Source organism: Physeter macrocephalus, chromosome 7, assembly GCF_002837175.3.
Source record: "Physeter macrocephalus isolate SW-GA chromosome 7, ASM283717v5, whole genome shotgun sequence".
NCBI lineage: Eukaryota > Metazoa > Chordata > Mammalia > Artiodactyla > Physeteridae > Physeter > Physeter macrocephalus.
Window position 1 is genome coordinate 72,459,577 of NC_041220.1, and position 11,804 is coordinate 72,471,380.

Genomic DNA, 11,804 nt, shown 5'->3' on the forward strand with positions numbered 1-11,804 from the left:
ACGGGCCCAGCCGCTCCGCGGCACGTGGGATCTTCCCGGACCGGGGCACGAACCCGTGTCCCCTGCATCGGCAGGCGGACTCACAACCACTGCGCCACCAGGGAAGCCCCAGAACCATTTTATTGATAATAGTTTTTCAACCAAATGGTTTGAGGGATCCAGTTAGGAGTTATCATATTATCAGAAGTCTATTAATGTTGACAATAACTATCCTAGAGGATGAAAAAATAAGCACAGTTTCTAATACTTTTGGGGACACGAATAGGAGGAAGAAGTGGTGAGACAAGAAATTCAACATAAGCACCCTGACACAAAGTGATCTTCAGATAAAGAAGCCATTAGATTTAGACCAGAAATCTCCACACAAGGCACCAGGGGAGACATTTGCTAATTAATTGTGTGTGGATATTAGTCAGCACATAATGACAGAATACCAAGGCAGCGCATTTAATTTCTTTTAAAGACGACTAGTGGAGAGTATGAGTCTGGGAACTTTCTGGTTGTCATCCAGTTTGGAGGGCTAGGATGGTGCTGGAACTCTGGCCGGAGCCCTAACCCACTGCCAAAGCAGACACCGAAATGGCTCTTCACGTTGACCATCCAGGTAGTTCGTGCCACCCTACCCAAAGGGACACAGTCAGTGCCACTGTCTGTGTTACTCGTTTCTCGCCAGTGAACTCTGACGTGTACCATTCTCCTGGCTCCTGCATTGCTAGCCTTCTCATTTGTAATATGGATGGTAAATCACTTCATCAGGAACAGATGATGACACAAACCAGGAAACAGAAACCTCCCTGAAGACAGAAATCAACATTCCCAACTTCCAGAACTGCATTCCAAACACCACACTTGGCCCTTTTAACCTATTAACTCCATTATTAATCAGCTGAGACTAGGCCTAATTTCTTTCCAAAATAGGGTCTAGCTGAAATTTTATGGTTGTGGAAATAATAAAGCTTCTGATCCATTAAGTTTTATTAACAGGTTTAAATACAGACAGATTCAGACTATCTGCTATGAAGTCCATTTACAACCAAGTAATGATTTAATTATACCTTATTGAAAAAGTTTTCTTCGGCAGTAGGGAAATTTCAAAGCCATCTTTATATATGTCAACCAATTTTTACCACATTAACATTCTGCTCAATAGATATATTTTTTGTTTCATTTAAAAATTTAAAATTTTACTTACAGTTTTAGAAAAGATTTTTAAAACCCACCCTTTTGTTGTTTTTGATATTTCCAACAGTCCTTTGCTATACAAGTGTCCCTTATTTAATTTATCCTCCTGTTAAAAAATATAAATATTAGAGTAATTCCTTATTTTCTTTGTTAAATTCTTTTATTTTGAAGCTGATCGGGTTTTTAAAGTTCAAACTCAAAATAGCAGCTCTTCACTGCAGTTCTAGACTGGTGTCTGGCCAAATTCTTTTTCATTTTGTTTAGTTTTACTGTTTATGCATCAATAATTCTTATTTATGACAGCAGTAGAACATGACAATCAATATGTTTTGGCTGAAGGAGGGAAAGATGCCACTATTAGGTGACCAAAATCATTCAGCTATTAGTTTATCCTCACAAACTCTCCAGGGCAGAAAATAATATTCCGTTTAAGAAATTTATCTTGGTCTCCAAAGAAAACATACAGATGGCCAAGGCACATGAAAAGCTGCTCAACATCACTAATGATTAGAGAAATGCAAATCAAAACTACAATGAGGTATCACCTCACACCAGTCAGAATGGGCATCATCAGAAAATCTACAAACAACAAATGCAGCAGAGGATGGTATGGAGGTTCCTTAAAAAACTAAAGACAGAATTACCATATGACCCAGCAATCCCACTACTAGGCATATACCCTGAGAAAACCATAATTCAAAAAGACACATGCACCCCAATGTGCATTGCAGCTCTATTTACAATAGCCAGGTCAGGTCATGGAAGCAACCTAAATGCCCATCGACAGATGAATGGATAAAGAAGATGTGGTACATATATACAATGGAATAGTACTCAGCCATAAAAAGCAACAAAATTGGGTCATTTGTAGAGACGTGGATATATCTGGAGACTGTCATAGAGAGTGAAGTAAGTCAGAAAGGGAAAAACAAATATCGTATATTAACGCATATATGTGGAATCTGGAAAAATGGTACAGATGAACCAGTTTGCAAGGCAGAAATAGAGACACAGATGTAGAGAACAAACGTATGGACACCAAGGGGGGAAAGTGGCGGGGGGTGGTGGTGGTGTGATGAATTGGGAGATTGGGATTGACAGGTATACACTAATATGTATAAAATGGATAGCAAATAACAACCTGCTGTATAAAAAGAAATAAACAAACAAATAAATAAATAAAATTTAGGAAGTTAAAAAAAAAAAAGAAATTACCCAGCCCATAAAAACTAACCACCCGGTAACCTGGGGCCTTTTGACTTCTGAGATGGCCCACACTCTGTCTGTGGAGTGTGTTTCTCTCTAAATAAATCCACTTCTTACCAAAAAAAAAAAAAAGAAATTTGTCTTAGGTCTTTACACCCCACCCCCCAGGAGAAATGAGAGTGTGGATTCAGGACAAAAAGCATAACTAATTCTATAAGGAAATCATTGAGTATTTGATCTTTGATTAGTCCATCAGAAAGATATAAGATCTTTGCTAACTGGTTTTAATAAATGCTACACCAACTCATCTGTCGGTTATAAATTATAATCTATACAGCTGCCAACAAGCAGTGATTTATAGGTGGTCTATGTTGTTTCTTATAGTCAGTGATGTCGTCTAAAGTAACAGTCTGAGGTCTAAGAGGGATAGGCCTGGGGAGACAAAAGCAGCCACAGTTTAGAGCAAGAATCATTAGTAAACTGATTCTTTTTCATTCCCAGATAAATACTGGTTGGTTCTCTCCCACTGAACACTAATCTTAATCAGTTCTGTGTCTACCAGATGGCACTAAAAATGATGAAAGATAGTAAAGTATAAATACTGGATGCTGTAATACCTTAGAGCAAAAACTAGTAAAAATTTAATTGCTTCTTGGTGGAGCAGGGGAGGACTGGAGAGTCAGATGATGATGAATGTCATCTGCAAGAGGGGAACTTGTTTTCATGACTGTGTTTTTGGAAATGCTTTTATAATGAGTTAATCATCAGTTTTATAACCGGATAAATCTGTGAGCTGTGCAGACTAGCATATTTTAGATTTTACACTAAAGACTATTGGGACATATCAATTTGTCTTAAGAATATAAAGGATAATATATTGTTTCCAACATGTTCATTGGTTTCTTTAAAGCCCAGTGGAGGACAGACAGCCTGTGACAGCTTCCTCATAAGGGCAGTCTCCTGTGTATCATGATTAGAAGAGGTAGTATTTGCAAAGCACTTAGCATTGTGCCTGGAATATTAAGTGACTGTCATTAATTATTGTTATTATTGTGCTCCGTGGGGATGATCATATGTGTCTGTACCAACCTGCAGGCCTATGTGGTGTGATTGCAGAGGGGCTGGGAAGGGTCCCTGACCCTGCAAGTCCAGATTCACCCTTGGGACTTTGTGTTCTATTAAATGCAAATATCTCCTTAGAGGTCATTTATGCCTTAGCGTGAATATGTTTATTAGAGCTCTTCAGAAGAGTCGTGTCAAGACTAGAAAAAAAGAGTGAGTCTACAGCTCCTGGCAACTTTGAGGCTAAAGGCAGTGAGGACAAAACCGGACCCACTAGCACTTCCCCTGGTGCCTCACAGGGAACATTCTCCATGTTTCTCACATTATCAGCCTTCTGAACCAACTAAGATTCTGCCTGTGTTGCATGTTGGACCAACTGTCTCCCTTGATTTTCCAGGGAATTCTACAGGTCTTCCCTTTTCCTACAGCAAACATTAAAAAGGAACATGTAAGAGTGAATAGAAATTTCTTTGTGGGGCATTTATAAATAGATGAAATAACAGGGCACCTCTCTGGGGGACAGGTGCCAATACTCCCTCGGTAATAACATCATCATTCTCTCTTACTTGGAGTGAAAGTCTCACTATGCAAAAGAACCACTTCCAGAAAACCACTGTTGAAAAATTTAGCTGTCACTGGCCGACCCAACAATATGCTAGTGGTGGTAGCTGGTTGACCCTTTGAAAGACACCGAGGAGTCCTGGCCTGGAGGAAATGGGCTATGAGGTCAATCTGGAGGAAGACAGAGAGCATGGCTGGTTCCCACGATCCCCAGGGAACAGTACAAAGGGGGACAGGATATTAAATGAGGGCCTTGGTCCCTAAAGGAAAAGTGGGGAATTGGGGCCAGACATTTGCCAGCTTGATATGTGTATAGGCACAGGGGAGAGCATCACCCTAATGTTAAGGCTGACCTTTAGATTTAAAGACAATATCTACACACATCAGTATTTATCACAGAGCCTAAGCATTTTTTAATCCTTGACAGTGAAGGAAAAAATAAGGCATTCTTTTTAAAGCAAACATATTGCACAATATTACATTCTCATGCAGGATTTTATGGCCCATGAAATATATTATTTCATGCAGCAAAAGAAATAAAGTCAAGAATTGGCTGAAATGATTAAAGATGGTAAAGGGAAAAGAAAATGTAAGGTAAGCCGGTGAATGTAAACGGATTCATGAGAAAAAAAGACCCTCAAAACAAAAAGCCCTCTTCAGCATATTGACATGATATGATACCAAATTATCAACTAAGCCCACCATGCTTTTGATATGGGTTTGGGAGAATTTCAAATAAAAAAGAAACATACCAAAGCACATAAAGCATTCTTTATGCTCTTCTTACCTAGGAATGCTGCCATGTTCATAACTTGACTAAACACACAGCTTGCAGGAGGTTCATCACCTGCAATACTTGAAAAACAGGAAGTGTTTTATTATCACTGTAGTACAATCGATAACTCTCTGCCATTGACTGAATGTCTGTGTCCCCTAAAAATTCATATGCTGAAATCCTAACCCCCAATGTGATGGCATTAGGAGGTGGGGCCTTTGGGAGGTGATTAGATCATGAGGTGGAGCCCTGGTGAATGGGATTAGTGCCCTTATAAAGGGGACCCTAGAGAGTTCTCTTGCCCTCTTTCTGCCATGTGAGGACACAATGAGAGGATGGCAGTCTGCAACCTGGAAGAAGGCTCTCATCAGAACCTGACCATGCTGGCACCCTGATCTTGGACTTCCAGCCTCTAGAGGTGTGAGAAATAAGTTTCTCATGTTTATAAGCCACCCAGTCTATGCTACTTTGTCCTAGTAGCCAGAACTAATACACCCTAAACTTTCCTAAGATCCAACAGATCAGAAGAGAATTATCAAGTTACCTTATGTATGGTGCATGCTTCACACCAGGTTTCCTGGATAACAAAAGAAAACCCAGAAGCTCAGGTTAAAGCATGGTCACTTGTGCATAGTTTAACTTCATCAGTGGCAAAGTTTTTGTTAAATCTACTGATGAACAAAGAATTACCCAGAGATAAATTTTACCTTTCAGCTGAGTTTAATGGGAAAATCTTGTCATCTTCCACAGCTATAAAGTATCTATGAAGAAAACACAAAAAAATTTATCAAACAAAGAAATGTAAAAGAACCCAAGAATCATTTGTTTCCCAGTTTTATTGGACTAACCACATTAAATCATATTCATTTTTTTCTAACTGGGAAAATGTTGTTTTACTGCAATGCTTTACCTATAGCTCACCTAGCCCTCTGAACCATAAATGTCATTAAGAGTATTTCCTTAATTTTCAAAAGAAAATTGATGGCAATTAATTAATGGCAATCATTATAATCTGGAAACTGGGAAGCAAAGAAGTAAGACCATACAACTTTGGGCAAACTAAAATTAGGATTCAAAGTTTCTAATTTCTCAGGAATACGTGTCCACCTTTCTTAATGAACTGCAAGGAACTAAAATAATTTTCTAGAAGTAAACAGTACTTGAAATAAGCAAGTGTGGGAATGTTTTGTGATAAGCAAGACTTCTAATGTAATGATACCCATTTTATAAACGTACCAGACCCAGTCACACACACCAAAATACTGGACTATGAACGGGACGGTGAATGGACTCTTTATAGCGTGTTAGTGTCAAATTAGCAAATCTAGCAAATAATGAGTCCACATCACCAGTATTCTTCACCGTCTGCTTTGCATAATTTATTACTTGCTCTTATTATTTACTTTGGGTGAAAGAGGAAGGGAAGAGAAATGGGGAATTTAGCATGATTGAATTAGTAAACATTATTTTAAAGTATTTACAAATACATTCATATGAATATGAACAGTTGTCCCTCTGTATCTGTGGGGGATTGGTCCCAGGACCAGCAGTGGACACCAGGTTCTGTGGATAATCAAGTCCCATAGTCAGCTCCACATCCAAGGGTCCATATCCTCGAACTCAACCAACCATGGACCATATAGTACTGTAGTATTTATTGAAAAGAATCCACATATAAGTGGGCCCTCGCAGTTCAAACTCCTGTTGTTCAAGGGTCAACTGTAATCTACGCACATCCTCCTGTATACTTTCATCTCTAAGTTATTTATCACACTTAATAAAATATAAATGGTTGTAAATACAATGTAAATGCTATGTAAATAGTTGCCAGTGAGCAGCAAATTCAAGTTTTGCCTTTTGGAACTTTCTGGAATTTTTTTTCCTGAATAATTTTGATCTGCAGTTGGTTGACTCCAAGGATGTGCAGTCTGCAGATACAAAGGGGCAACCATACTATCAACACTTGACATTTTTATCTACGTTGCACCTGAGTCCTTAAATAAGAGAATACTCACACTATCCACAATCCAGCTGAAGTAAACAAGGTAAATACAAGGGGTAAAAACATCCATATGCTGCATTTCTTCCCATCCATGCCTGTACCCCTGAAATAAAATGAACAGGTGTTAATAACTTAGGCAAAAATTGATCTCACTCTTTCAGGATGGAATGGAAGTTTACTTTAACCTAAAAAAGTGTATTTTATGAATCCATGATTCAAATCAGTGTCATTACTGTTACCTACACAGGTAGGAAATCCCTTGAGGAAGAAACATGGAAGACTGTTTTCTATCATTAGTTTAAATATTCCAGAGTTTTAGTTGAGAACTGATGGAAAATTTCTCCTAAAGATGTGTATCATTACACAAGCATCAGTGTATTTAAGAAAAGACCAGAGAGTTTGGTTTAGGACTTTCAGGAGAAAAGCTAGGTATCAAAGGCATACTCCAACCTACTTTTAGTGCTATTATTAACATTTATGGATTATGGATCTATGGATCTGGCATGTACCTATGTCTACAGCTTGGCAGACAAGAGTGTGAGAAACAAATGGTTACTAAACAAATTAGCAGTGCAGGAAGAAATGACAAATGCTTTGGAAATCTGAACTTTCCTCATGACATGTTCTCGAGCAACAATCTCAGAAGACTCTAAAGACGAATGCTCTAGAAAACAATGTATTGTGTATAACTTTAAATTCGCTCCAACCAACACAATCAAAAAGGATACAGATGTCAGGCATTTTGTATACTATATTTTAAAAGAAAAACATATGAGTAAAAAGCTCTCCACAAAAATGAAGTGAAAACCAGAAGCTTCAGAAGTGTCTGTGAAAAGTTATTGGTACAGAACAGAAAGAAACAACTAATTATCACTTTCCTTCTTTGCCCAAAGCCATCAGACAAAATCTGTTTGAGACTCTGGATGCCAACAATCCTTAAGGCAAAAGAAAAAACCTGTTTCAAGAAAATAAAGTGCCCTAGTGACTTCTGCAGGTGACCTGACAAAGAGAAGGGTAAAGTGATTAAATGGCACCTCTAAGGAAATATCACTGCTCATTATTTGGGGTTTTACAATTAACTGCAAAAAGTCACTGACTGGGTTTGAACCAGCGCTGCCACATTTCTGAGCACCTCTGCAATATCTGCTTTCATGTGCTGAGACTCCCTGGACCTTCCCAGTGTTGGGAACAGAGAGAGAACACAGCCTTCCCTTCCAGGCTGGTAATCTGTGAGGTCTCAGGAAGGTCTTAGTTCCCAGAACTGACCTACCTGATTAGGTAGATCTTTCAGATCAGGGGACAGACAACCTGACCTAATAATGTGTCTTTGAACAGACATGCTGTAGTGTAAACACCTACTTGGGTAGGGGTGTTAAATAAATTACAGAATCTAGGAGTCGAAACACGTTAGAGCCACTTTCAATCAATTTAATTCAGTCTAATCCAATCTGATCCAGTTCACAGGTATTGACAACCTACTTGTGCCAAGTACTATACCGGGCAGTGGAAATACTGAGGTCTAATGAGTATAACTCTTTATATGTAATAGTCTATGCAATATATAAAAGCTTTTATCTGAGCCAGTGGTGCACGGCTGCCCAGTTTATACGATGTCGAAAATGATGAACATTTTAAACATATACAATATGACTTTTCAGGGTCTATTCATTTATTTATGTCCAGAAAATTGTGGGCTCATAATAAAGCTATCAATAATGCTAACAAAAATAATTCCACCAGTAGCCAAGATGCAGAGGGAGTACAGAAAATAGAGATGTTAACTGAGCATGTAAACCAATTTTTCTGGATCTGCCCCTGAAATAGGGCGCTCTGACAAGATGAGTACAGCCAAAAGGGTTACACTGGAGTAAGAGTTAGGGGACCTAGTTCTCAACTTTCGCTTTGCCCGTAACTGACTCCGTGAGCCTGAGCCAGTTACTTAAATCAGCAAACACCATTTCCCCATCTTGCCGCATGAAGACTGAATTCTAAGAGAGGGAGAAGGGCATCAAAGACTGAAGCCTCACAGGGTGGTGCTACCTTGGAAGTTAACCCAAGTTCAGTATCTTATATTTTTACAGTAACAGAATGCTCCCATATACCCAGAATAATCAGCTGCAGAAGAGCTCATGCCTTTGAACCATTTTCACACTAGGCTGGTGAGTAAATCACAGTGTCAACGTACTGATATACAGTGAAAAACACAACTGCCAAAAGGTTAAATATTCACATGGGCTTCCCTTTTAGGAATGCCTATATGGAAAATCAAAATTTTGAAGCAGGAAATTAGAGTGAGGAGAGTTAATGAGATAATTCTAAGACCAAGGCATCAAGCACAATAGCTTTGTGTGCTAATTTCCTTTACAGAGAGGCACTATGGAGGCCTGGAAATGGTATGGCCAGGCACAGGACTGAAGTTCTGCCACTCTCTAGCTGTGTGATCTCTGGCAATTTATTTCATCTCTTAAGCCTTAGAGTTTTGTTGGTTTGTTTGTTTGTTTTTTGGTACACGGGCCTCTCACCGTTGCGGCCTCTCCCGTTGCGGAGCACAGGTTCCGGACGCGCAGGCCCAGCGGCCATGGCTCACGGGCCCAGCCGCTCCGCGGCACGTGGGATCCTCCCGGACCGGGGCGCGAACCCGTGTCCCCTGCATCGGCAGGCGGACTCTCGAACCCGCGTCCCCTGCATCGGCAGGCGGACTCTCAACCACTGCGCCACCAGGGAAGCCCGAGGTTATGTCTTTTTAAACAATAGATTTCTATTGTCTTATTCAGTTGGATTAGACCCTAGACCATTTATAAATCACTTTAACAAGGATCAGGAAATAGGTGATGAGCTAAGTCAGTCTTCTGACTTAGTAATAAGTAGTAAAGAAGATTCTTATAATGAAGAACATATATTTAAGCCATAATACACCCTACCATGCCAGGTTCTTTTATCAACTGACGAGTAGGAGGTTAAGAACAGAACAGTGAGGTGTATGTGTGTAGATGGGGGAAGTTCCCTTACTTACTTCACCTCCCCACCCACCTTTGAGTTATCCTGGAGACCCAAAAATCAAAGTAAAACGCTCTTTCAGGACCAGCTTCTGGTTTTGTTAACCTACCAATACCCCATCTGACATATCTTGATGCTTTTATTTCCTTCTCCCTCCCTGGTGGGACTGTTTTAACCAAAGAAGGGGACTCCGTTACATATACTTTTCTTGTCCAAAATAATCTGTCTTTCCTTAGCGCATACCCAGCTGATAATGTAACCAAAGAACCTGCAATAGAAAAAACACTGATATGCTCTCTACTTTCTGTGCTGGAGGAGGATTTCTGGAGATGCCAGGAGATGAATGTTTGATTTGGTTTGGTTCATAAGGTGTTCTGGCTTGACAAGTTCAGATGTTTGACTGGAAGTACTTCTAAAAGAAAAAAATGAATAGATCTATTCAATCAACTCTCTTCATTGCCTCATTGTTATCTAAATTAAAAGTTAAAACTGAGAGGTGGTTCTCTTTCTCCCATCCTTCCAGACACCATTAAAATAAACTGGCCCAATGCTTCCTATCACAGTAGAAAGTGTCACACAAACTTTACTTATATTTCCAACCAAGGACAAGTTCCACTCTTTCCCTGAGCTGCATCAACATGGTACCTACCAGCTATGAGGATACATTTTTCCTTGCCATTTTAAAGAAATAGGGGAAGAAGGAAGGACTACTGCATACCCTTAAGATAGTTTTATCTGTGCATTCTGAATTATACTTTTAAAAATTTTTGTGTAATATTTACTCCATTGATATTAATCTTCCAATAATACCTCATAGGAAAAAACTTAGGATAATTGCTTCCATGTCCCAAATGGTAAACTATATCTGGAACAAGGTCACCTAATGCATTTCTGACAAAAGGAGGAAAAGAGCCAGAATTGCATAAACCTTCTTGAAAGGGTTCTGGCATTTAGACTCAGTTTGGAAGACTCCCCTCCAAATGGTGTCATTTACCCAAATGATTTGCAAAGCTGTTATCCAGATGGTCAAATCCTCCCCGAATGCCAGTACTGCTAATCCCCTGTACATTTCTCTTGCATGTTCTTTTCTTCCAATAAATAGCATTCTCAAAGTTTGAGCGATCTTCAGTCTCTTTCATGGAATCTGTGGTAGGAGTGGGACTGCACAGTGGGGACTGCTGAGCACGCAGAGGCAAAGGCTGAAAATCTCTATCTGCTCCCTGCTTCCCTGAGCACTCCTTCTTCCTCAGAGAGAAAAATGAACTGTCAAACGTTTGCAGTGGCTCTGCTGTCGACACTGTTGTTCCTCTGTAAGTCTTCTAGCTTTAATGCTCAAGAGAACACTTGGTCATTTGAAAATTTACAATCTCATGGAAAGAAACAAAGTGTTACTTAAGCCCACATTTGCTCAGCACCTAAGACTCCAACTACATGAACGTGATTTGAAAAACGTGACTTGACTCCAACTACATGAACGGGTCTTGATAAAGTTGAGGTCATATATTCATAATTTTATCACCAAATTCCAAACAGATGATTCTTATAGTATAATCTAATGAAGCTACTCAAGTCAAAGAATATAGCATACTGTTACCAATGATAATCCTTGAAGACAAACTTTCCGTTCTTTCAGGTGGTGGTAAAACTCCTCCAAGCAACAAATGGAAAAAGAAAGCCCATTGGATCATCTTGATTTACAGATTTGAAAACTTTATTAATAAGAAACTACTTATGACAGTGAAATGTCTCAAAAGTTAAGATAATATCTTTTGGGGCTGGAAACGATTTGCTTGTTATGAATTGGAAGGATTTTGTATAACCTAGGGTAGTGGTGAGAGGCAGCTAGAGTTCATGGACTCAGGAGCCAGCTTACCAGGACTTGGAATCCCAGCTCTGCCACTTTTTTTTTTTTTTTTTTGCGGTACGCGGGCCTCTCACTGTTGTGGCCTCTCCCGTTGTGGAGCACAGGCTCCGGACGCGCAGGCTCAGCGGCCATGGCTCACGGGCCCAGCCGCTCCG

General features: G+C 39.7%; 1 protein-coding gene across 4 annotated transcripts in view; it reads right to left on the reverse strand.

Moving 5' to 3' along the window:
* Window positions 1-11,804, reverse strand: part of TMEM150C (transmembrane protein 150C) — an 85,253-nt gene that overhangs the window by 9,467 nt on the left and 63,982 nt on the right. For all 4 annotated transcript variants that reach the window (XM_028491984.2, XM_028491985.2, XM_024115344.3 and 1 more), the window contains 4 exons: window positions 6,802-6,891; window positions 5,494-5,547; window positions 5,331-5,363; window positions 4,799-4,866 (listed from right to left, as the gene is read on the reverse strand). In XM_028491984.2, the coding sequence (XP_028347785.1) occupies window positions 4,799-4,866; window positions 5,331-5,363; window positions 5,494-5,547; window positions 6,802-6,881 (235 nt within the window). In that variant the 5' untranslated portion in view covers window positions 6,882-6,891. The remainder of the gene's footprint in view (window positions 1-4,798; window positions 4,867-5,330; window positions 5,364-5,493; window positions 5,548-6,801; window positions 6,892-11,804) is intronic.